The 25,529-nt window shown below is 42.9% G+C and overlaps 1 protein-coding gene across 2 annotated transcripts in view; it reads left to right on the top strand.

Moving 5' to 3' along the window:
* Nucleotides 1-15,452: 15,452 nt before the first annotated feature.
* Nucleotides 15,453-25,529, top strand: part of PDE4A (phosphodiesterase 4A) — a 237,722-nt gene continuing 227,645 nt past the window's right edge. Inside the window, exon 1 of one of the 2 annotated variants that reach the window (XM_075206830.1) lies at nucleotides 15,453-17,515. In XM_075206830.1, coding sequence (XP_075062931.1) covers nucleotides 17,226-17,515 — 290 coding nt within the window. In that variant the 5' untranslated portion in view covers nucleotides 15,453-17,225. The remainder of the gene's footprint in view (nucleotides 17,516-25,529) is intronic. The other variant, XM_075206827.1, reaches the window with a different exon arrangement.

The following is a 25,529-nucleotide window of genomic DNA, read 5'->3' as shown; positions in this document are numbered from 1 at the left end:
GATTTTGATGGGCATAGCAGAGGTTTTTTTTTTATCACACAAAGAGACTTGGTTTTAACATCACCTCACAAGTGGTATTATCAGATACTTTAAAAGGAGTTACATGTTTGTTTTAGATGCATAAAATGCACATTGCAGCCAAATATTGAGGATTATACTGAACTGTGAGTATTTGTATAGATCACAAATTACTATATAGAGGATTAGATAAAGTGAATGCAGTTCTGATCTACTCCTGAATATATTGATCTATGATCCGCTTACACACAGCTCTGATCTGATTTATGATATATGAGAAAACACACAGCTTGATCTATTCCAACATATACTGATTTATGATCTATCCGATTATAGACCACTGACCTATTCCTACATATACTGATCTATGATTTATCCAAGTACACATATCAGTGATCTACTACTCTGATTGGCTCCTCCCTCTCTTTAGCCCTCCCCTCCATATTCAATCCCTTGCCCAATCATGTCGCTTCCAACTACGCAGCATTACCTGCATCCGACCATTCCTATCTCAGGATGCAACCAAAACCATTGTCCATGCAGTCAGAATTTCCCGACTTGATTACTGCTACCTTCTTCTGCCTTCCCTGCTCCCACCTCGCTCCCCTTCGTTCTATGCTGTGAGACTTATCTTCCTTTATCGCTGCTCTTCTTCTGTCTCCTCTCTCTCTCTTTTGCCTTACACTGGCTCCCCTTACCCTACAGAGTAATTTTTAAACTTCTTACCCTCATCTGCAAGGCCCTCTCCTATTCTACTGCTCCTTATAGCTCCAATCTCCTTGTCACACTTCTGGTATTACAAACGGAACCCAATAGCCAGGTAGTTCTGCAGGGGCGCACAGAGGATTTGTCAGGGGGGTTTCCTCCACCCCCGGGGAAAAAAAACAAAAACTAGAAACCTGCCGCACATGCGCGCAGCTCCGTTTCGTCTGCACTGTAGTATACAGCAGCCACGGCGCTGTCAAAGAAGCGTCCGCGGCGGTGCTGTACACAATACAGCAGCGCCGCGGACGCTTCTTAGACAGCGCCGCGACTGCTGTATACTACAGTGCTGATATGCAGGGCACTTTTTCAGCGGGGGGGGGGGGGTTCTGGAGACCCAGAAACCCCCCCCCCCCCCTGCGTGCGCCACTGCTCTGTAGTAAACAGGATTTATTTTGATACAGAAATAAATCTTAAATGTCCAGCAAGCAAGTCCAAAGTATCAACAAGATAAATATCTTGTAGAAGTATCAAGTAATTGCATTCCAAATCACAAGGGAGCAAGGTTCTGTGGAAGCATCTGGTTCAGACACAAACACAATACTCGAGCAAGGGCTGCATAACAGGAAGTGCCTTTTCTAGGCCCAAACAGGAAATGAGATCCAAGATGGAATCTTCCTGAGACAGTTCTGGCCATCTTGGATAAGGGCTATTGTAAGGGCAAGTTCATATCAGAGATCCAAGATGGAAACTTCATGAGGCAATCACGGCCACCTTGAATGAGGGCAAATCTAAGGGCAAGAACATAACACTCCTCTCCATTCACACTCCCACCCGATCCCTGCGATCGACCAATGACCATCGCCTCTCCTCTACTCTGATAACCTCATCCCAATCCACAATTCAAGACTTCTCCTGAGCTGTCTCCCTGCACTGGAATGACCTCCCACACTCCATTCAATTGTCCCCTAATTTGTGTTGCTTAAAACGGGCACTCAAAACTCACCTCTTCCTCATAGCCTCCCAGCCATCCACTTAACCCTTTCTCCATGCTCGCTCTCATCTCCTTGCTCCTGTCTCCATGTTCGCTCTCATTACCTCGCTCCTGTCTCCATGCTCGCTCTCATCACCTCGCTCCTGTCTCCATGCTCACTCTCATCTCCTCGCTTCTTTCTATAGCTCACTCTCATCACCTCGCTCCTCCTACACTTGTTCCCCTTCTCTGATTCCCTTTGGGCCAGCCGTCTGTGTGCCCTCCCTTTAGGATGTAAGCTCTTATGAGCAGGGCCCTCTTCCATCCTACCTCTCTACCTACTCTTCTGCTCCAACAACACTATAATTGCTATGACTGGAGCCTCTGAAGACATGGTATTACCCGTTTATTCTTCTGTACTGTTTTCCCTGTATTGTATACTGTTTGTATTGTGTACGTTGCTGCGGTAATCTTTTGACACCATAAAATAAAAAAATAATAATAATAGTAATAATAATAATAATAATCGAATCCTACATTTACTGATCTAGGATATATCTAACTACACCTATCACTGATCTATTCCTATCAGGGCTGCCAAGAAGAATTCAGGGCCCGGGTACAACAAATTCATGGGGCCCCCCTCATAGTGAAGTAAGCCCCAAAATTTTTTTGCGCCGCCTTACGCCGGCGCAAAAAAGATTAGCTATATGGTCATATATTCAGGGGCGTGGCTAGCCAAACGGCAGTGCAAAAATTTTGGGAGGTGCGGTCATGCATTTGGGGGCGTGGCAAACATGCCATTGGGGCGTGGCTAACATAAAAACCACTAGGCTCTCAATTCGCCGGAGCGTCACATATGTTTAAGCACTCCTGACTTTCAGGACATCTACCACCACAGGGTAGTATACAAACAATGCAGTGTGTACACAAACAGTTCAGTCTTGGCCTACACCTTACATTGGACACAACATTCACCAAAAATTGGTATTGTCCCTACTAGAATCACAACATTTCACACACTGTGCTGCTCTCTCCTACCTGTTCTTCTCACTTTCTCCACCTGTGGCTGCTGCTTTCTTTAGTTGTGGCTTGTCCGGATCCAGAAATGTTGAAGGACCTATTTTGAAAAAAAAATGGCTACATTTAGAAAATTACAGCCAGCCCCAGCGTTAAATCAATAGCACCCACGATTAATAATTAGGCCTTCCTCCAGCTCCAATATTACAATAATGTGCCCCTTCATCATCGCCATGCCTTATGATCACACTGTGCCCTCCATGCTGTTTTTGCCCCCTTCATCTGGCTCCCCTTCATCAGACTATACTATGCTGCTCCCCCCCTTTTTCAATCCCACTGTGCCATGCCTCCCCCCCCCCTTTGTAACCCCACTGTGTCATGCTGCCCACCATTTTTTAACCCCACTGTGCCATGCTGACCCCTGTTTATTAACCCCACTGTGCCATACTGCCCCGTTTTTTAACCCATCTGTGCCCCTCTCATTTTTTCACCCCCTCTGTCATGCTGCTTTCCCATTTTTTAACCCCTCTGTGCTCCCCCTCAATTTTTAACCCCTCTGACATGCTGCTTTCCCATTTTTTAACCCATCTGTGCCCCTCTCATTTTTTAACCCCTCTGACATGCTGCTTTCCCGTTTTTTAACCCCTCTGTGCTCCCCCCTCAATTTTTAACCCCTCTGACATGCTGCTTTCCCATTTTTTAACCCCTCTGTGCTCCCCCTCATTTTTTAACCCCTCTGACATGCTGCTTCCCCGTTTTTAACCCCTTTGACATGCTGCTTTCCCGTTTTTTAACCCCTCTGTGCTCCCCCTAATTTTTTAACCCCTCTGACATGCTGCTTCCCCGTTTTTAACTCCTCTGACATGCTGCTTCCCCGTTTTTTAACCCCTCTGTGCCCCCCCTTATTTTTTAACCCCTCTGTCATGCTGCCCCCCCGTTTTTTAACCCCTTTGTGCCCCCTCATTTTTTAACCCCTCTGTCATGCTGCCCCCCCGTTTTTTAACCCCTTTGTGCTCCCCCTCATTTTTTAACCCCTCTGTCATGCTGCCCCCCCCCCCCCGTTTTTTAACCCCTCTGTGCCCCCCTCGTTTTCCTCCCTTCACTTACCTTTTCTCCTCTCTTGGTCTTCTCTGCTGCTCTGTGCTCCATTGCTCCAGACTGACTGAATGCTGGGCATGACATGATGACATCACACCCAGCATTCAGACAGTCTGAATAGAGCACAGAGCAGCAGAGAGGAGGGATGCCGGCTCCGCGATCAGGTGAGTATGTTTTTTTTTTTTTTAAACTAGCCTGCTCCCCCCACCAACGACCGAGCCCCCCCCCCCCCGCCAAAAAAAAAAAAAAAAAAAAAAAAGGAAAGGAAAAAAAACGTTTTGAAAAAAAAAATTAAAAAATTAAAAAAAATCAGCAGCGCAAGGGCCCGGGCCGGGCCCCCTGACATGCCGGGCCCGGGTAATTAGTACCCGCTCCCCCCCCCTCTCGGCGGCCCTGATTCCTATATATATAATTCTATGATCTTAAAGCACACAGCTCTGATCTAATCCTACATATACTAATCTGTGATCTATCCAAGTATACATATCCTGATATAATACTACATATTCTGATCTATGATCTATCCGAGTATACACAGCTCTGATCTGTTATCTATCCGTGTACACACAGCTCTGATCTACTCCTACATATAGTGATCTGTTATCTATCTGTGTACACAGCTCTAATCTACTTCTACATATAGTGATCTGTTATCTATCTGTGTACACAGCTCTAATCTACTTCTACATATAGTGATCTGTTATCTATCCGTGTACACCCAGCTGATCTACTCCTACATATAGTGATCTGTTATCTATCTGTGTACACAGCTCTAATCTACTTCTACATATAGTGATCTGTTATCTATCCGTGTACACCCAGCTGATCTACTCCTACATATAGTGATCTGTTATCTATCTGTGTACACAGCTCTAATCTACTCCTACATATAGTGATCTATCTGAGTATACACAGCTCTGATCTATTCTTATATATAAACCACATGGATGTAGGTATGTCAGCACTAGAGATGGGCGGGTCCGGTTCTCCGAGAACCGAACCCACCCGAACTTTGGGTATCCGCTCAGCTCGGTACTCTCCCGCCCATTCCGAATCCAAATCGAGGCCGAACGTCATTGTGACGTCGTCGGATCTCGGGGCTCGGTTCTCGCGATACTTCAACTTTATAAATACACGCCTCCACAGCAATCCATCGCCATTTGACAGAGGGAGAGAGCAGGGTGTAGTCATAGGCTAATTAGAGCAGGGACAGAGAATACAATATTGTTCTTGCAATTGCTCTAACCAAAATCGCTAGTGCAGAGAGGAGGATAGAGGTTTATTATTTTTTCTTCATATTTGGCACTCCCCAGCGCTTTTGGGGTGTCCCCCATAATTGTGCATTAATATTTCTGGCTGTCAAAAGTCATATCTGTCAGCAGTATCTACTAAATAATTTGTAGCACACCTCAGTGCTTTTGGGGTGTCCTCCCTAATTGTGCATTAATATTTCTGGCTGTCAAAAGTCATATCTGTCAGCAGTATCTACTAAATAATTTGTAGCACTCCTCAGTGCTTTTGGGGTGTCCTCCCTAATTGTGCATTAATATTTCTGGCTGTCAAAAGTCATATCTGTCAGCAGTATCTACTAAATAATTTTTAGCACTCCTCAGTGCTTTTGGGGTGTCCTCCCTAATTGTGCATTAATATTTCTGGCTGTCAAAAGTCATAACTGTCAGCAGCATCTACTAAATAATTTTTAGCACACCTCAGTGCTTTTGGGGTGTCCTCCCTAATTGTGCATTAATATTTCTGGCTGTCAAAAGTCATATCTGTCAGCAGTATCTACTAAATAATTTGTAGCACTCCTCAGTGCTTTTGGGGTGTCCTCCCTAATTGTGCATTAATATTTCTGGCTGTCAAAAGTCATATCTGTCAGCAGTATCTACTAAATAATTTTTAGCACTCCTCAGTGCTTTTGGGGTGTCCTCCCTAATTGTGCATTAATATTTCTGGCTGTCAAAAGTCATAACTGTCAGCAGAATCTACTAAATAATTTTTAGCACTCCTCAGTGCTTTTGGGGTGTCCTCCCTAATTGTGCATTAATATTTCTGGCTGTCAAAAGTCATATCTGTCAGCAGTATCTACTAAATAATTTGTAGCACTCCTCAGTGCTTTTGGGGTGTCCTCCCTAATTGTGCATTAATATTTCTGGCTGTCAAAAGTCATATCTGTCAGCAGTATCTACTAAATAATTTTTAGCACTCCTCAGTGCTTTTGGGGTGTCCTCCCTAATTGTGCATTAATATTTCTGGCTGTCAAAAGTCATATCTGTCAGCAGAATCTACTAAATAATTTTTAGCACTCCCCAGTGGTTTGCGCTCAGAATGGATTCAAAGCAGTCCACATATGATCTGAATGAGCAACCGGGTTCTGTCACCAGTCCTGATGTTAGTGTTCCCAGTACGTCATCTGGCCAAGGCGATGTCAAACAACAGAGTGTTTTCAAATTAGTGCAAAAAACAAAAACCAAAAAAAAATTTACTGTATTGAAGCGAAAAAGAAGTGTAACTGAGCAAAAGTTAAGTGACGATAAAAAAAAAATTGCAAGCATGCCATTCTACACACGCAGTGGCAAAGAGAGAATGAGGCCTTCACCTTTGGCTATTAGTGGCAGATCCCAAAAAGTTACCCAGCCTACAATTGGTGCACAACTACTGTTACGCGTCAAAGCCGAGCTGCAAGATAACAGTGAGGCATTACAGGAGAATATTTGCTCTGATTCACAAATGACAACAATCCCTGTGGAGAGTCCATCCAACAGTGGGATGTCTAATCGTGAGCATTCTGCTGATGTGTGCCTTAATAGCCCGAGTGTAGCCGGTGATACCCAAATTGAGGATGCCACTTTGGAATTAGAAGAGGATGAGGGGGAGATTTGTGTAGGCGACGAGGGCGCTAATGATGATGTTGATGATTATGATGCAGACAGATACCAAATTGCCTTTCTCAATTTCTATTTATATTCTAGATTATATAACGGCTGAATAGTTTTCTATTTTACTCCTAGTGGATAGAGGATCTGATGCAGACAGATACCAAACTGCCTTTGTCCATTTCAATTTATATTGTACAGTCTATAATGGCTGAATTTTTTAGTATTTTATACAAGTGGAGGGGGGCCTAGAGAGACAGAAACCAAACTGGCTTTCTCCATGTCAATTAATATTGTACAGTCTATAATGGCTGAATTTTTTGGTATTTTATACAAGTGGAGGGGGGCCTTGAGAGACAGAAACCAAACTGGCTTTTTCCATTTCTTTACATATTTAACTATAAGTGTAGGGTGTAATATACATTCAAAGACGATGGCTGCATTGCCAATATGCATAGATGGAGAGGAAGACAATCTGTTTTGTGTGTAGAATAGGCCTACCAACGAAGAATTAAACAGTTTTTTTGGATGATTTATTACCTCAACAATTAGATTACTTGTCTCTAAAACAGTTGGAGCACTAAATTGGGTTAATTTAGGCCCAAAAACATGGATTTTCCCAAAAAATAGCAAAACAAAACCAAAACCAAAACCAAAACACGCAATGGCGGTTTTGCAAAACCAAAACACGACGGTAATCCAGATCCAAAACCGAATCCAAAACCAAAACACGGGGGTCAGTGACCATCTCTAGTCAGCACCCTTCTAATTCGTGTGTTTTGACACTTCAGCCACGCAATAAAATCAAGTAATCTCCATAGTCAATCATTAGCAGTAGAATGGCTGATACTGACGAGTTCACCATCTGGCAGTCTGACGGACGAAAATCTGGGTTTGGCCGGTGGCCGGGGGACGTTTCGTACCCAAATGCATACTGCCAAGTGTAAAGTTTGGTGAAGGAGGAATAATGGTCTGGGGCTGTTGTTCATGGTTTGGCTGGGATCCCTACATTCCAGTCAAGGGACATCTACATGCTACAGCATACAATGACATTCTAGAGAAGGGTGTGCTTCCAGCTTTGTGGCAACAGTTTGGGGAAGACCCTTTGTTGTGCAGGAACTTGACTGGCAGCACAGAACCCTTACTTCAACCCCATTGAACACCTTTGGGGTGAATTGGAATGCTGATAGACCCTATTCCCCAACATCAGTGACTGACCTCACCAATGCACTTTTGGCTGAATGGATGCGACTCCCTGCAGCCATTTTCTATAATCTAGAGAAAAGCCTTCCCAGAAGAAAGGAGGCTGTAACGCCCATGGTTTTGGAATGATATGTTTAACAAGCAGATATGGATGTGATGTTTGGGTGTCCACATACTTTTAGCCATGTAGTGTATATTGATCTGTGAACACTCAGTTTGGATCTCATGCAGCGAGGACACTGTTTCCATTCTCTGTACAGTCAGTGAATGTAACATTGGAAGGGAACACAATTTATTCTACTCTCAGCATCTGATGAGTGACCACATATCCGGAGCCAAAAGACATCCAGAACTAACTATCAAGTGGAAACACCTGCAGCAAGCCTGCAAACACAGCTGAACTCCAGGCCCATCAGAGCCATTCAGCTCGCTCTAACATTCCCTGCACCTTGGTGGGAATGTGAATTGTCATAGTGAGTAACATGCAGCCTGGATATATCAGGAGTAAGGTCCTAACAACGCCCTTATCTTCTGTGAATTCATCTGCTTCCCCGGTCACTGATATCTATTGCTATCAGTCCAATGATGTGACATTGGGCTTGAGGCATACTTGTACTCCCATACAGCACCACACTGCCCCACCTCCCTCGCCCCCGAACCACCAGCACAGGGGAACTTTTGTATGTTTCAGGTAAGGCTAGATACACTCTATCAGAGAGTGTATCTACCCAATAATTGTAGACAGGTAGGGGATTTAATTACCTCTTTGAGTCTTTTCCATTTAAATATGTTAAAGATGAGGAAATATCCTTTAGACGTTACCCTTAAGTCTTTCCTTACTGTGCAAAAAAAGGTGGTAATAGGATCAGGGACTGGTAGGAGGGATTTGTTCTTAATCTGAACAATTGAATAAAGCTGTAGCAGTGGTCCCATTTAATTAAAGAGCCAGTCCCTGTGGACAGAGCAGAGTGTCGGAATCACAAGATCATCTTTATGTAAAAGCTATTTGAACCCTTCCGCTCTGATGCACATAGCAGAGTCTCCTATCTTATTTTAGCTCGGTTATTATCATTTTAACTTGCCGTCTGTTAATGTTTGAAAAGGAAACAAATATTACAAAGAAAACATAAACATTGAAACGCCTGCCACACGCTCTCCCCATTACAACGCATTATATCTGCTGGCAAAAATCCCTCTAATTATCCTGTTACCAGGTGTCACTGTATTTCCTGCCACCGAGAAGAATTGGCTGGCGTAGTGCAGAGACATACGTTTCATTCAAATCACGTCGTACCGGTTCAAAGCCACACCAGTTAAACCTCAACAGATTGCAATGTTACAATGCAAATGTGATATTTGATTTCATTGGGAGCGTTTCCTCTTTCACCGAAGAATTGGAGCGAAAAATAATTATTTGAGCATAAATGGTAGTTTCCACATCCCAACATCTTTACTAAGTAAACTGCATAATCTTTCGGGCTTATTTCTATGTCCTTTGTCAAAGCCTTTTCAAGACACCTGTATTTTGGTGAATATAGCTCTCCCAAGATAGTATTATGTGTAGCAGTGTGGTGCATTGGACCCTGGCACATTGTGACAAAATATTATTATTATTATTATTATTATTATCCTTTATTTGTTAGGCGCCACAAGGTTTCTGCAGCGCCATACACAGTACAAATAGTAGACTATACAGGGTGAAACAGTACAAAACAATAAACAAATATACCAATACTTCAGAAACTCCAGACTGGCTAATGCAATAAACACGGAGCAGAAGAACAGGTAGGGAGACAGGAGGGAAGGGACAAGAACAGGCACAAGGGGAGCCAGATGAGGCAAGAGGGAGAGAGGGAGAGCGAGTGGATGAGATGAAGGGGCTATGTGGATGGTTGGTAGGTTTTAAGGAAAAGGTGAGTTTTCAGTGCACGTTTGAAGGAACACAGGGTAGGAGAGAGACGGATGGAACGAGGGAGGTCATTCCAGTGAAGGGGGGCTGCACGGGAAAGTCTTAGATTCTGGAGTGGGAAGAGGTGATAAGAGTGGAGGAGAGGCGGCGATCATTGGCTGAGCGCAGGGAGCGGGCAGAAGTGTGAATGGAGAGGAGGTAAGAGATATAGGGGGCAGTAAAGTGGGAGAGAGCCTTGTAAGTGGTGGTGAGGAGTTTGAAAAGGATTCTGTAGGGGAAGGGGAGCCAGTGTAAGGCGAGGCAGAGGGTGAGGCAGAGGAGGAGCGGCGTGAGAGGAAGATGAGTCTTGCGGCCGCATTGAGTATAGAGCGGAGGGGGGAGAGATGGGAGTGGGGGAGGCCAGTGAGGAGGAGGTTGCAGTAATCTGTTGTCTAAGGAAGATATTTTGGGCCAAATGTATTGCATAGCCTTTACTACTTCTAATGGTAAATCAGGAGCCCCAGGGTGTTGATAGAATTTGCTAGTATGTATTGTGTTTCATAGTGCTGTTATGGAACCCCTGAGGGGATTATATGGAGTGATGGCATCCGTTCCAGGATTTCTGACAGTCTGACTTCCTCAGGGATTCCTCAGTTAATTAAGCTCACCTGATGTATTAGAAAAGGACAATCTCTAATTAACCCAAAGAGATAGGATTGTTCAGAGTTTCCAATTCCTATGAGAAAATAAGCATAGTGGAATGCCCACAAGGGTATGTGATGCAAACTAGTGAGACATTATTAAAAAAAAGGGTGTGTTTGAATGTATTTATGCTGGCCAGCATCTAAGCTAAGTGTGTATAGTACATTAGTTAGTGTTTGGATGACATTGGATTTTGATGGACTATGTGAGTGTGAGTACTCAAAGTAAGGAGTCTGTTGATCTAAAGACGCTACTTCTTTTATCAATAAATGTAGATCTTTGTCAACTATATCTCTGAAATGTTGTCTTGTAACCTTAGATGTTAGAGGCCTTTATACCATGATCTCTTATGTGGCACGGGTTGATGCCAATCATTAAAATTGACTATCCTGAGGAACAGTGTCCTTCACACTGAATTCCTATAGAAAGTGTTATTTTTGATTAGTAGGAGAAACAATATGATACCAACAAAGGCCTCAGTGTTACGTCTCACGGGAGAGTCCTATTAGTCAGAGTTGACACAGGCCTTCCCAGGGAACAGAGTCTAACGAACCCTCTGGTCTTCACCAACAACCCCCGCAAGGTGGGGTGGAGTTTGCTGCCGGAGGTCCACAGGTCGCGGCCCCGTAATTTAGCACCCTGATGTAATAGGTGAGGTTAGTAGATGAGTGATCCGGAGCAGACTCTGAAGCGGTAAGCAGGGCAGGATAATTACCTGAAATGGATCAGCACAGACTGAAGATTCCTGACACGTTTCAGTGGAGCACCCGGTCGGATACACTGAAGCAATACCACTGTAGGAGAGTCACGGGGTCAGATACACTGGAGCCGGGTTGGAGACATAGTCTTGAAACCATATTCAGATATCCTTACTTCAGATCCTGATCAGCCCAACAGGAACCGGAACCCCTAGTAAGTCCTGTCCAAGTTATGTCCCTGTTTACCAGGGAGAGGCCTCATTTTATGGTCAGTCAGATTTCCACAGGAGTGTGTATTGAAGCAGGGAGGGCCCTAGATAAATAGCCCTGGCAGGACTGGTACCCTCTTATTAGAGGGACTGGCACTGACATTCCTTGTTTCACATGTAGCCAGCAGGCCCCCAGCAGTGTTCGGCTCCGGGATGTCTGGTTGGTCTTGGTGTAAAACAATAGGGTCCTACTTGTCCATGCAAAGAAGCATGAACACACTGATATTTGGACATCTGGATACACCTGCCAGTCTTTGGGTGAAATCATGCTTCACATCGACCACACAGTGAAGTGTGGCCGACCACTAACATATGTAGTCCCTGAAGTTGAAGTGCTAGCGGTTGTTGTAAATTGGCTGGAGACCACAATGTAGCCAGGTGATGACAGTTCTCTCAGAGGAAATTGGTAAAGAATACAGAGGTGCGCAGTAAAATGATGGCTGACTAAGCTGCCGTTGCTTTGAATCCTGGATTCATATTTCTGATCCATTGCTTTAGTTGTCTGCCATTGAGACAGTTGTTTGTAGAATTGCAGTTCTTGGGAAAATATTCCCACAAAGTGCTAATTGCTCAATGAACTTCATCTGTTCCTAATCGTTGGCCACTCTCTGGAAGTAATGGGCTATTTAAATCCTGCAGCTTCCTGTTTTCCATGCCTGATTATTGTGGTCTGTATCTGTGATCTCGCATTGCTACTCCTATTAATCTTATCTGTGTACCGAACTGTCTCCTTGTTGTGTATGTCTCTGATTGATTTCCTGAGTACTAACATTGGATGAATGTGCTAATCTTGGGTATATTTATCACACACATACAAGTCACAGACTTGTGCCAAGGCTTGTGAAGCTTGATAATGCAAGAAAAATGCATGGCCTGTTACATCAATGGCAGCGTCTTTGAGGTTGCGAATCCTCACGTGAAGCCATGAGACATCCCCAGCCAGGGCATGATTAAGGGTTACAGCCGTAGCACCCCCGTTCCTTCCCCTCAATATATGCATATAGGAATACTCCTGAATATGAATATTCAGGAGTAATCTCCAACATTCTAATTTAGAAAGATTGTGCATTCTCTCTTCCCTGTTCTTGCTCTTCTCTCTTGCCTGTTCTTTGTTGTCTTCTAGCTGGCTTGTGGAAATTCAGAATCCTGTTTTAAAAATATGCAGCAACTGTATTATAATGTAAAATGTTAACAAACCCTGAATGATGAGGCTCTTTAGGTCTAACACAACAGTCCGTTATGGCCAGATAAAACTACCACATAGCACAGTCATATGTAGGCAATAAAATATATGAAAGTTGTTGTCAAAGAGCTATGATCAAATACAATCATCTATCAGCCCCACATTGACTAATATTTATCATTCTAGTGACCCTAGAGACCACAGAGAGCATCCTCATAACCACCACACAATAAAAAGATCATGCCCCAGCTAAGCTGCTTTATTTTTTAAATACCCCTCTCAACCAGTTCATCAACCCCTTCAGCCATTTCATCAGCCCCCTCCATCTGCCTCTTTCAGCCATCCCCCTCAACCGTTTCATCTGTCCCCTTCAGCCACCCCCCTCAACCATTTCATCAGCCCCCTTCAGCCATCCCCCTCAGTCATTCAGTCAGCACTCTTTAGCATTTTCACCCCCCCTTTAGCATTATCAACTGCCCTCTTAGCATTTTCCCCTCCCCACACACACACACCACCCGGACGTTAGGACCTACCTACCTTCTGTTCTGGCGCAGCAGAACAGAAGGTACAGCGCTATAGATGACAGGCAGTCTGGCAGCGATCGCCGCTAGCTGCCTGTCATGTACTTGTGAAGATTCCAACTCCGCTGATGCCGTAATTAAAAGATAGGGGGGAAAAATTAATCCCGGCAACGCTGCGCCCCCCCCAGGCTCCAGCGCCTTAAACTGCAGCCTGATCAGCCTATTGGTAGATCAGGTCCTGTCCCTAGCTATCCTGCCGGCAATTTTTACCCAGACTATCTGCCTCCATGTGATGTAATGTACGCAGACCTTGGAATACTACAATACCCAACACGATAAGCCTGATGCAGAGTTGGATACAAAATGGGCATATATTAATCCTAAAAAAGTAAAAATAACGTATTTTTGTCCATATGCACATCTCGAGATATGTCCGCATCTGCATCGGCAGGATATGGTCTTGGTTTATACCTAGTCATCATCATCAGTGTGCCCTCCCTCCCTCCTGCCCTCCTAACCGGTTTATATGCGTGTTTCTGCAGGTCGGCATGAGCCACAATTGCGTGAACACATCTATACTGTACTCGGCCTACATTTGTCCGCCCATTCCCTCCTCCGTCATAAGGCCAGATACACGCTAGTCTGCATTGGCACATAATTGTGCACTCTTTGTTAGCTACGCCAACTGACGGACGTTTTATCCGGCCTGATAAGTTCGGTAAAAATGGTAATAATGCCCTTTTTGTATTTGACTTCATGTACTAAATGAATTAAAGTATATAATGAATACTAACGCATACAGCCCTCAGAATTAGAATAGGTATTAAGAATTGCATCTTATACACAGAGTAATAGAAGTTACTGACATTTTCTGGGGAAAAAATTTCAGTGACAAATCCTCAAAACATGGGATTAAAAATGAGGAAAACTGGCAACTATGTGTCCTGTGTAAAAGTTACCAGTAAACTATAGTCATTGTCCTGTATTTCAATTGTAAGATTTGTTTTTTTTATCTCATTACTCCCATTTTTTTATTGTATATTTCTTGTAATTTTGTGCTGCAAACACTTATTGCAAGATATATAAACATCCCCATTACAAAATTCTCCCCTAAATAATGAGGCTCCCCCCTAAAAATGCTAAAACCCGCACATTTACTGCGGTGGAACGTGTGACTGTTGTGTCTTAATTGGAACTGTTGGTTCGTATGATTTAGTGTCGTCTAAAAAATATAATGGTAGAGACTTGTACTTGAGAAAATGTATTTTGCTAAGTAAGCAATAGGTGGGAATTATTGGTTAAAAAAAATTAGCTTTTAAGGGGTTTTTCGACTCTAAATGGATAATTAAATATGTAGTGTGTTGAGGAGACAATATAAAAATAATATGTACTTACCTCCCATGCTCCTACAGAGAAACACACAGCAATGACTTGTGGGATGTCTCAGCATTCTGTTTGCGGCTGCTTAAAACTTCTAGAGCTGCCACAAACAGGATGCTGGGACGTAAAATCCCATAACTACAAGAGTATGTGTTGGCTCATTATGGACCACTCCCTGTATAAAGAACTACAAGTTAGATATAAAAGATGCACTTTTTCTTATGTTCACAGAGGTCCAACAAATTCCCATAAAACACAGCTTACCATACACAGTAATAAATACCATTGCTAATAATATACAGGGTAGATACAATTATATATTTAGGATACAGACACATATTGGAGACATGGGGGGGAATTCAATTCCCCCCAAAGTACCGCTGCGTTATAGATATTACCGTTATTACGGTAATATTAACCTGGCTTTCTGCTCGCAACTCAGGAGGCTGCGAGCAAAAAGCCGGCGTTTTAAGTACCGTAATAACGGTAATTACGCGCATTATGACCACAATAACGGTAATTACACGCACTATGACCGTAATAACGGTAATTACGCGCATTATGACCACAATAACGGTAATTACACGCACTATGACCGTAATAACGGTAATAGTATTAGCGCGGCAGTGCTTCAGGGGGAATTGAATTCCCCCAATGGATTCATTTATCGATATAGCTAGGGCATGCTGGAACTTTTAGTACCATAAACCAAGAGAGGTTGCCTCCCTGATGTATACACTTGAGACTCATATTTCCAACTCTGTCAATAGAAAACTATTTGAAACACCAGTCTCCATTGGGTTGGGTATAACTATGTATTGTGACTTTAAGACACCTTTAAAAAAATAAAAAAAAAAGTTTCTAACTTTTCAACTCAAGCAACATTATTTATTTTCCCAGAGCCCCCACGTGTCTTTCCTGGGATGGGTTTAAATATATTTCTGCAGCCCCTATTGGTTATTTTCTTCTGTTCCCCCACCTATACCGTCCTATTAGAGGAGAGGAGCGGGGAGGAGCCTGCGCCGAACGTTCCACCTCGTTTGTGACGTAACAGTGGAGTCTGAGGGGAGGCGGGAGACACCTGGCAGAGTTCTATCAGTCGCCCAGAAGACTGGGCTGAGGAAGGAGGGGAGCTGCGCCGCTCCTGCGCTCTGCACATGGGACTCTTGTCACTGACATAGAACTGGGTGAGAACATGATGAACGATGCAGCTTTTGTATCTTTTGGAGCCTCCAACCAGCGAAACCCCCATGTGCCCGTGCAGTTATGAAGACTACCAGGACAGGTACATGTCACACGTCAAAAGAGACAGCAATAATTGCCAGGACATCAAGAGTTTCACTGCTAGAATGATCCGTCTCCTTCTAGTATCAGAAATGCAAACCCTATGTGAAGAGGAGTGAGGAGGGGACCCGAGGAGAGCACAAAAATTCTATTTTTGCTAAACATTTGCCAACCACCCCATAGCACTGCTGCTGCAATTTCTCATCTAAATCCCAATATTGGACGATGGTGGCATAGCTGGGGGCTGCTTGAGTGACAGATGCCCCCTTTGATTTCCATGAAGGCTTCTGTACCAGTGAAGAAGAATTAAGGATAAGCTGATTTTTAAATGTACAGCCTAATGAAATGCTTATTTTATTTAGCAGTAGCAAATGTTAAGCTGCATATAATTAAGAAATCAAGAGCGTTTAACATGATGTAAGTGCCCCAGGCAGTGCATAGTGGAGTACAGCTTTATTTTTTTGCACTAAAGGATAGTTTGTAGTCCCCACATGGATGCAGGATCCGTCCCTGTCTGCTGATCACACCGGACACCCCTTCAATGTCTGCTTTTTAAGCCACCTATGTGCAATCAAACTGTTCAACATCACATCAGCCGGAGCTCCACGTTCATTCCTTTCCCCTTCAACAAAGATTATAATCCCCAGTGTCTTTTATGTCTTCGTTGGCAATAACATAAGCAATAATTTCTGTGCAGAAGAGGAGATGAATAGACTTTGAAATTAGCTGTTAGGATAAAAAGCTCTATACTGTCTATGTAACCACTGTCATTTTGATGCATTTAACATCCATATTACTTATATATATTTACTTCAAGAGACAGCTGATGGAGATTGACACACAGCGAAGGATCTATTTATGGTCTAACTAGAAGCCTCCAGAATTGCTAAGATACAGATTTTACATTGGAAGATATTTTACCATTTTTCTGGACTGATCTAACCTAGACAGCCATCACATAAGTTCAAAAAATGTGCATATTCTATTCCCCCTCGAAACAACAACATATATATTATTGCTAAAAGCTTATCATCAATAATCACTAACTGCCTTTATTTTTGTATATTTTTTTGCCTTGAAATGAAATATTTTTTTTTTTTTTTTCATTAAAAGCAGCGCTATAAATATAATTTAAATTTAGAATTTATTTTTATAACTTGTTTTATAGGGTTTGGACACAATTAAGCCAATTTACTCCTAATTTGCCTTTTATATAATAATCGACAGAGCAGTTAATTCAATGTGATGTTTTGTAAAAATACTTTATTTTTGAATGTCACAAATGCACATTGTTGGTTGATAGGATTATAGATAATTTAATACTAACTGGCACAAATTTTTTTTTTTTTTTTTTGGAGATACATTTATTTTTTGACATCTCTGTTGAATTTTTTTGTTGTTGTTGGCATCATGATGGAAGTACCATCTTGCGCGAAAAAAAGTCTCTCGCTGTCTCTTCCCGTACCAAGGGAGGGACAAGCCACCCTCAAACCTCCACAACATCTATGGAGGCAACCACGGACGCCCATCAGAATAAAACATAGAGGTTACTCGGATACAGACCGCCACCCTCACCGGCAGATGGAAAGATCCGACGCCATGGACACCAGTGACCGCCCTGGACTGAGGAAGTCCAGAATGTCCTGGCCCTCGTCTTTCCATGGGACCACCAGCAACAGCCATTCAAGCCATAAGCAACGGTACGTGCTCAGTCTGGTGAGAATGTAGAATTCCTAGGGCTAGATTTACTAAACTGCGGGTTTGAAAGAGTGGAGATATTGCCTATAGCAACCAATCATATTCTAGATGTCATTTATTTAGTACATTCTACAAAATGATAACTAGAATCTGATTGTTTGTTATAGGCAACATTTCCACTTGTTCAAACCCACAGTTTAGTAAATATAACCCCTAATGTTACTTTAATCTGTGATTTGTTCATGATCCCGTAATGACATTAAAGTTAATTATCAGTGTGTGCAAATTCATTAGATTAGGTCTAAAATGTCTAGTTGTGCTACCTACTGTTTGGTACAGTGTCGCTTTTTATCCATTGTGCCTCTAGAGATGATTTAATGAGATAGGGCAAGGTTGTGCGGATTATAGAGGTATCTGTTTTACACCAACCATACTTACTGGTAACCCAGGAGTAATCATTATCACAACAGGCTCCAAGTCCTAGCCAGTGTTGTCTCCAGCACCTATTTCCCGAGTGCTCCACCCGGCTGTTTTTACTTCTCACCCGGCTCTTGGAGCCCAATAGAGTCCTATTATAATAGAATAAACCTTTGTTTCTCCTAGAACAGACACTATATGAGCACTACAGCCAGCAGTGTGTGTTAGACCACTGACCACCAGTCTGACCAGTCCTGGCAGGTGTGGGCAATAGCCCCACTTGGCTACTTCTTAATGCCACCCGGCTGGGAACATTTCCTGGGGCTGTTGGCTGTAGGCTCTTCAATTTACGGAATTTCCTGATTCTGACTTTCCCTCCCTCTCCTGCATTATATAACTCATTATAATGTGTTCTACTACTTATAATAGGCTGTCATAGCATAGAACATTATAATGCAGGTATGAGAGGGGAGCAGGGAAGTCAGGACCCGCAAAATCTGCCAAAGGCTCTAAGCACAATAGTTTTACAGCCATGATTTGGAGCGTGCAGCATGATTGCCGTTTCAAGACGAGTACATTATTGACGTTCATTGCTCTGGAGGATTGGTGAACTAAAACAAATTAAGTAGAGGACCCTTTTCTGTTTAGGCGTTTGGAGGTGCGAATGCACTAAACTTCATCGCTTGCATTTCAGTTGAATGATCGAAATGGTGTTTGTGAGCGTATAAAAAAATGCAGTATTTATTGTTCTTAAAAGCTGTATGAATTCAACAAGTCAATGTCATCATCGTTTATTCATAAAAATCACAAAACTGCAGCGTCGGACAGTCGGCACAATAAATCATACAAAAAACAAATTATACATTGAAACTCTTACTGTCAACTTTGTTCAGTTTCAGACATGAGACAAAGGGTAACTGCTTGTGAGAGCCTATGAGCTAGAGATATTAATGAGCTCTTACAGGGGGGCGGAGAGTTGTGTTTAAAGAAGAACAAAAGTGTTGCTGTTCATATCATCCGCTCATTCAGGCTGGCATTTTTTTTTCCATATATTTATGGAGTCACTTAATACCACTTCCCCTAATGTCAAGTTCAGTTTTTATCATTTATAACAATTGTAACAGTACAATCCATTTTGCATGCAATGTATTTAAAGGAATTTGCAGCAGATTACCCGTAAGTGTTTAGCAAATCTCTCCTCACAAAATCGACATTATGACGCTTTGTCTTTATTCTAACAAGGCTGTTTGTTTTACATAATATGGGTACATTGTGTAATCGTATGCAGAAAGTGGGCGCATGCGTCTATGCAGATTGGCGCATGTCTGCCACTTATACCTACCTGTGCCTGAAGTGGGAGGGAGGGGATGTTGTAACATTGTGTTGGAGAACTATGCACAGCTGTGATTATGGGTGGAAATACACTAGTTTTCCTGTTTGTTTTCTTTTGTTTTGTTTTTTTTAAAGAGTCATCTACTCTTATTTTGCAGCCAACTTGGCATCAGCCCCTATATCACTAATATGTTTTGATTTTAAGAGGACTCCTATTTTTTTGTCACTAGAATTTGTAATGCATTTTATTTGTATTTCAAGAATTAACATTCTGTAATGTGTGCGGGTAACCGTAAAAACACAAGGGACGGCTACTTAATGACCAGACAAAATTTCATACGCATCTTTTTTTTCAGTTACGGGACGGTCACTTTTCTGACATTAGTAATCAATACAGCACCCTGAGAACATCATATAATGTCCTTATAGTCAAATGAATGTATTATTTATGTCTGTCACATTATAGATAATGACTGGTCCAGCTGTATTGATAGGATCTTAATCTAATAACGTCCCTGGTTAGAGGGGACGTTTCCATGCTGGTAGGCAGCTGCCTTAGTATTGGGGCATTTTCTGTTAAACTCTGCTCCACATCACACACCGTTGTGTCTGTAATATAGTAATATTCTTCAGGGTCAGGGTTCAATTGATTCATGACATTTTTATAGTGCCAGCAATACTTCAATATATAGCAGACATCATATCTGCATCTAACACGCAGCAGTGGGTGACGTGCCCATTGTTCTTACAATAGTGGAGTTGGAGGAAATCCAGCTAAGGGGACCCAGTGTGCACCTGGAAAAACCATGTTGCGATCCCAAGGAAACAAATGCAATTTTTGGGGGTCATGCAGGGTAAATATTGGCTTCTTTTGCATGTAAAATAAATAATCAGTAACCTTAATTCAATATGGCGATTTAGAGTTGCGCTAGGATAACCCTCCCCTCTCAATTCTAAATGTATCCACACAATTTAATTTTGTCCACTGCCTGCAGCGTAACATAGCTTTGCCAAGGTGCACCACCTAGCTGGACAAGGGCAAACGCAGGATTTGTAGAGGGGGGTTTCCACACCACGCCACCAGTGGACGTGACCAGCATGCATGGGGGCGTGGCTATAATTTTAGACAGTACCTGGCTGCTCTCCAACTCTTCCTATCCCCATAATATACTTGGGCAATGCTGCGTGCACTACTGTTAGCTATCTCTTTTCAAGCAGCACCTCAATTGTACAGTGTCCCAGGCTTGGAGGGGGGTTTCCAGGCACTAGGAAACCCCCCTCGGTTTGCCTATGCTGGAGTTATTCCGAACTCTAAACGGAGCCCGGCATTGCCCGTTCTGCTCTGACTTTATGTGCTGTGCAAATCCTCCCCAACTTGATCCATTTCTTGTCTGTACGGACGGAATTGCTAATATGGAATTTGTACATGTAACACAATAGAACAGGAAATGTGACGGTACAAATAATAGAGAAATAAAGACAGGCTGACGAGTCTGACAAGTATGAATGTGGACTAGCATACAAATAACCTCTCCAATGGCTGCGATTTCCTCCATGAGGTCATACCCTGAGTGTTGTTATCCCTGGCACACAAACACAGGGTTCTGTTTTATAAACACAATGTTGTGTATCTTGCAGAGCAATCTGTTGTGCGGGGGAACAGCGTTCTGCCGTAGGTGAAATCAATATATCTAATTGTTGTTGTTTTTTTTGCTTTTTAAATTAAACATTAAATTACTTTTTTAATATAGTTATAGTTCATCCTTTTTGTATTAGCCCCAGTGGTTATGCTTTGTCTTGTGTGCATTACTAACTTTTGTACCATCTCCTTTTTGATGTCAAGCATTAAAGTATAGGTCTGGTGTATACATAGTGTAGGCTGATATGAGAAAACAGACTGACAATTCGCTAGTAACCAGTGACAACCCAGGGATGTGGCTAGTTCCTAGCCCAGCCTTCAAAATGGCTGCCCCCTGTGTAGATATCGTGCACATTTTAAAATGTAGCTGAACTCGAAAAAGTAAAACATTTTTATGAACGGTATCAATGTCAAGAGTTATAAATGGGTAATATATCCTGACTTGTACCCTCTCTGCAATCTCACATATTGCTAAATAGAAGCTGACATCTCAGTAAGTGGTCTGCATAGGCGGAGAGTGCTGGTAATGGGAATAGTGTCTGCTGTGTTTTTAAACAGATAAAAAATGTAGAGTTCCTACTATTAGTGCAAGTCAGTGAAGCTGAGATGGGACAGACTGTCAGTTAAAGTTTCTCCCGCTGTCATTCCGGCACATTGTGCCGAGAAACAAATTAACTGGTTTATAGCCTGTGTACAGATCCTTCACGTGTGTACTGTGGTATTTGCTTGTTTTCTGTGTTACAGTTCTGTTGATGCATTTGTTATGTTAGATGGTTCTCTCTTATACCCCTTTATCACCATAACCCCGGGTCAGACATGGGATAATATACACGGTTTCTACCCATGTTCCATCTCTTCACATCGCACTTCGGTCCCGGTATATCCCAGGTCGCCACCTTGCACACTGGACCCGTGTCTGCCCTGAATTTTCAAGTTTAGCCATTAAAAGGGGACTGCAGAAGCTCATATAGATGACGTAGCAGAGGCCAATGAGCTGCTTTTAACAGAACCCGGGTAGAATAACCCGGGAAAGCCTTTCATACTGCAGCGTATCTGGCTCCAACACGGGAAAAATCCCTGGTCACAGGACCTGGGTTGACCAATTCACACAGACACCCGACCCGGGTTATTCCCAGGTTCATGCCTTTATGTGAAAGGGGTGTTAGTGACCAAATACATTCACAGGTGGATAACTCAGTAATACCCCATTCATACTGCACCAAAATCCCGAGTTTTTGCCGGGGCGAGCTCAAACGACCCGGGTCTTGGTGCAGTATGAATGGTACAAGTCAAAAATCCCGGGTCTAAAAACCCGGGTCTTCAACCCGGGGTTTATCGAGGGGTAATTCCCGGGTCGGACCCGGGTTGCCTGCACTATGAATGGTGCAACCCGGGTTTTTCAACCCGGGTTGCACAGAAAACAAGCTGATTGGCTGTCTGCCTGTCTCTGGAGGATGATGTCATCGGTGGGAGCCCGTGGAAGAAAAAAAAAAACAGTCACCTTTCAATGACATCACCATTTTTCAGCCAATGAAAACTGCTCTGGTGATGACTCCCACAAACTGCCAGGGCACAGACTTGTGCAGTATGGGGTCAACCCGGGAAATTCCCGGGTCCGAGGTGCAGTATGAATGGTGTTTCTGAGCTGGGACGCTCCGAGCCCCGGCAAAAACCCGGCTTGAAAAACCCGGGATATTGCCGGGGCGGCAGTATGAAAGCCGTATAACTCGGAGGTATGCAGAGGTAATCTCTAGCTTTGCACGGATTGTAGAACTACAAATCCCAGCAAGTCCTTGTCGCCAGCCAGAGGTAGTTGCTCTAAAAATAGCTAAGTCTATCTAGTTGCTCACTTAATGACGGCATCTGACAAGAGCTGTCATGTACTGACCACTGTATTATGATCATCATAGTTTATTGGTAAGGCGCCATAAAACTCTGCGGCACCAGAGTGTAACAAATCACGCAGGACAAGTACAGAGGAGAGCTTTACGCTGTATCTGTCTGTTACATTTAAAGAGCGGGACCAGATAGGGTCATTTACTTGGATCAGACTGCTAGGAAGAGCCGTCGTGTCCTGTCACCACTGTATCTGTTCCTTGCAAAGAGGTCGTCGCCCACAACCCCCAGCTTAAGAAATAACATGTCTAGGTTGACGTCACTTTTTGATCACGTTAATTTAAACAGTGATTTAAAATAACAGGAAGCCCTTAACTACTGGGGTATTTCCTATGTTTGGATTAACAGACGACAACTGGATGGGAAAAAAAAAAGAACAAGAAAAATTAAAAACAGGAATAGAAGTGCAGCAGCGGCAGCTTAGTCATTACAAGGGAGCAGTGCAATTATTCAAAGGAACAGAGCGATAAAGAATAAATGAAATATAAATTCAGTTGACAGCGGTGGCAGAGGGGGGATACTTGTTGCTGATGAGTGAGTGACATATGAAAGGTGCGCGTCTTTCATCGTCGGACAAATAAACACAAACTCTGCACAACGATGCTTAATATTTATAAATACGTTTTTGATAAAGCTCTATATTAAGAGTTAAGCTCGGTGTTTGTGTTAAACGTGTATTGTGTATTATTAGAGGCACTTTGACAGGTATTGTCCAGAACATAATGTAAGTGAATCGTGGTGTACAATCTCCCTTTCTGACAAGCTCTCTGTATTTTTACTCGTCTAGGTAACAAAATACAGGTGACTTCTATGGGAATTTGCATAGAGTACAAAGTACACTGTGCTGAAGGGAAGCTCTGAGACACATTAATGAACGTGCTTCTAATGCTCTGCTAAAGGGAACAGAGTGCGGTGTTCTAGCGAACGTTTTCTATCAAGGCCGTGTAAGCCCCAATAAAGCCAAGCGCATTCCAAACAGTGTAAACCTAAACTCTGACAGTTAGTGATGTCATAGTTCACTGGTAGTGACATCACAAGTGGGGACTCTTCATCATTGTGTGAAGGAGGGCAGTAGCGTTTAGTTCTGGCCCTTTATACTTTGCAATTCATATGCTGTCCCCAGTTGAATTCTTGTTTTAAGATGGCCAGTGTCAAGCGAAAAAAAGATCAGGATCTAAGATATGGTGATACCTTACGTCCACTCTGACAGTTTAATGAAGTGATGTGTGGCTTACATCCAGGTTCTGACCTATGGAATCATGGGCAGCATGGTGGCTTAGTGGTTAGCATTTCTGCCTCACAGCACTGGGGTCATGAGTTCAATTCCCGACCATAGCCTTATCTGTGAAGAGTCTGTATGTTCTCCCCGTGTTTGCGTGGGTTTCCTCCGGGTGCTCCGGTTTCCTCCCATACTCCAAAAACATACTGATATGTTAATTGTCTGGTAACAAATTGACCCTAGTCTGTGTGTGTATTAGGGAATTTAGACTGTAAGCCCCAATGGGGCAGGGACTGATGTGAGTGGGTTCTGTGTACAGCGCTGCGGACTTAGTGGCGCTATATAAATAAATGATGATGATGATGTAGTGTATCTTGCATGAAGAAACTCTCCTTACACCAATGAACACAATTGCAATTCTTGTTCGAATGCAAACGACACGACAGTCTACGACTTGAGGGCAAGAACGCGGGAAGGGAGCAATGCACAGAACAGTGTGCCGAGGGTATTCCGAAGCAGCCGATTCAAGTCTTGGGCTTTCCGTAAGCACTCTTGGTTTCAGCCGTATCCTTTCCACCAGCTATAGGGCAGGTGGAAGTCTGACTGAAAGCGTCTTTGTTTTACAAACTACACATACGCGTACCACTAGATAGGAAGAACATGTGTATGCAAGGAAGATAGGCTATAAAAATGCATTTTGTGTGTACAGTACGGATTAATGGCATCTTGATTTATGTATTTAATGTAAGAAAAAATAATTAGAAATTATTTGAAAATGCATATTTATAGTAATAAGTATACTGTTTGGTTCATTTATTTTATAATACAGTAGTTTTTGTATGTGTTCTGATGGGACCTTATATTGCACATACGCATGAGCATATACTGCAGTCTATTCTGTCTGTTCACATACAGCAAATACTGTGTCGACAGAGTGTACTTCTACCCAGATTTAAATGGAAACGTATCTTGAGAACCACAACGAGTTGAATATGATCGGAACTACACTCAGGTTCCGTGCTCCTTTTTTTTTTTTTATTATTATTAGAACTCAACTTGTTTGTAGGTTGTGCTTGAACATGAATCGCACCCTCCGTGTGTAATCTTTACAGCATTGTAGTAATCCTCTGACTTTTCCACCCCTCCATTTAAAATGTAAGCACTCCTGTAACTAATACACCAATATCTGTTTGTTTCCTGGGACTCCAGCATGCAGTGGGTGATTGTAGCCAAGTTACGGTGTTGGTTACATCGACACGTTGTTTACCGGGTTGTACAGAGTGCTGTTAGCTGTCAACTAGAATCAAGCGCATTGGAAGCTTTGCTACAGCATTATCGTGTCTCTCCCACTACCTCTGTCTCGGAGTCTTTTGGACATTTACCCTTGAAAACAAGCTGGAGGTTACATCAATCTATGAAGACAGCGAATGCTTAATACGTTCTCTGGAGAGTAGATGTATCCAGCAGTAGATGGGTGGTAATTGTCTGTAATCTGCTGCAACTGGATAGCTGA

Source organism: Mixophyes fleayi, chromosome 4, assembly GCF_038048845.1.
Source record: "Mixophyes fleayi isolate aMixFle1 chromosome 4, aMixFle1.hap1, whole genome shotgun sequence".
In the NCBI taxonomy this organism is placed as follows: domain Eukaryota; kingdom Metazoa; phylum Chordata; class Amphibia; order Anura; family Limnodynastidae; genus Mixophyes; species Mixophyes fleayi.
This window is presented reverse-complemented; position numbering and strand designations above follow the sequence as displayed.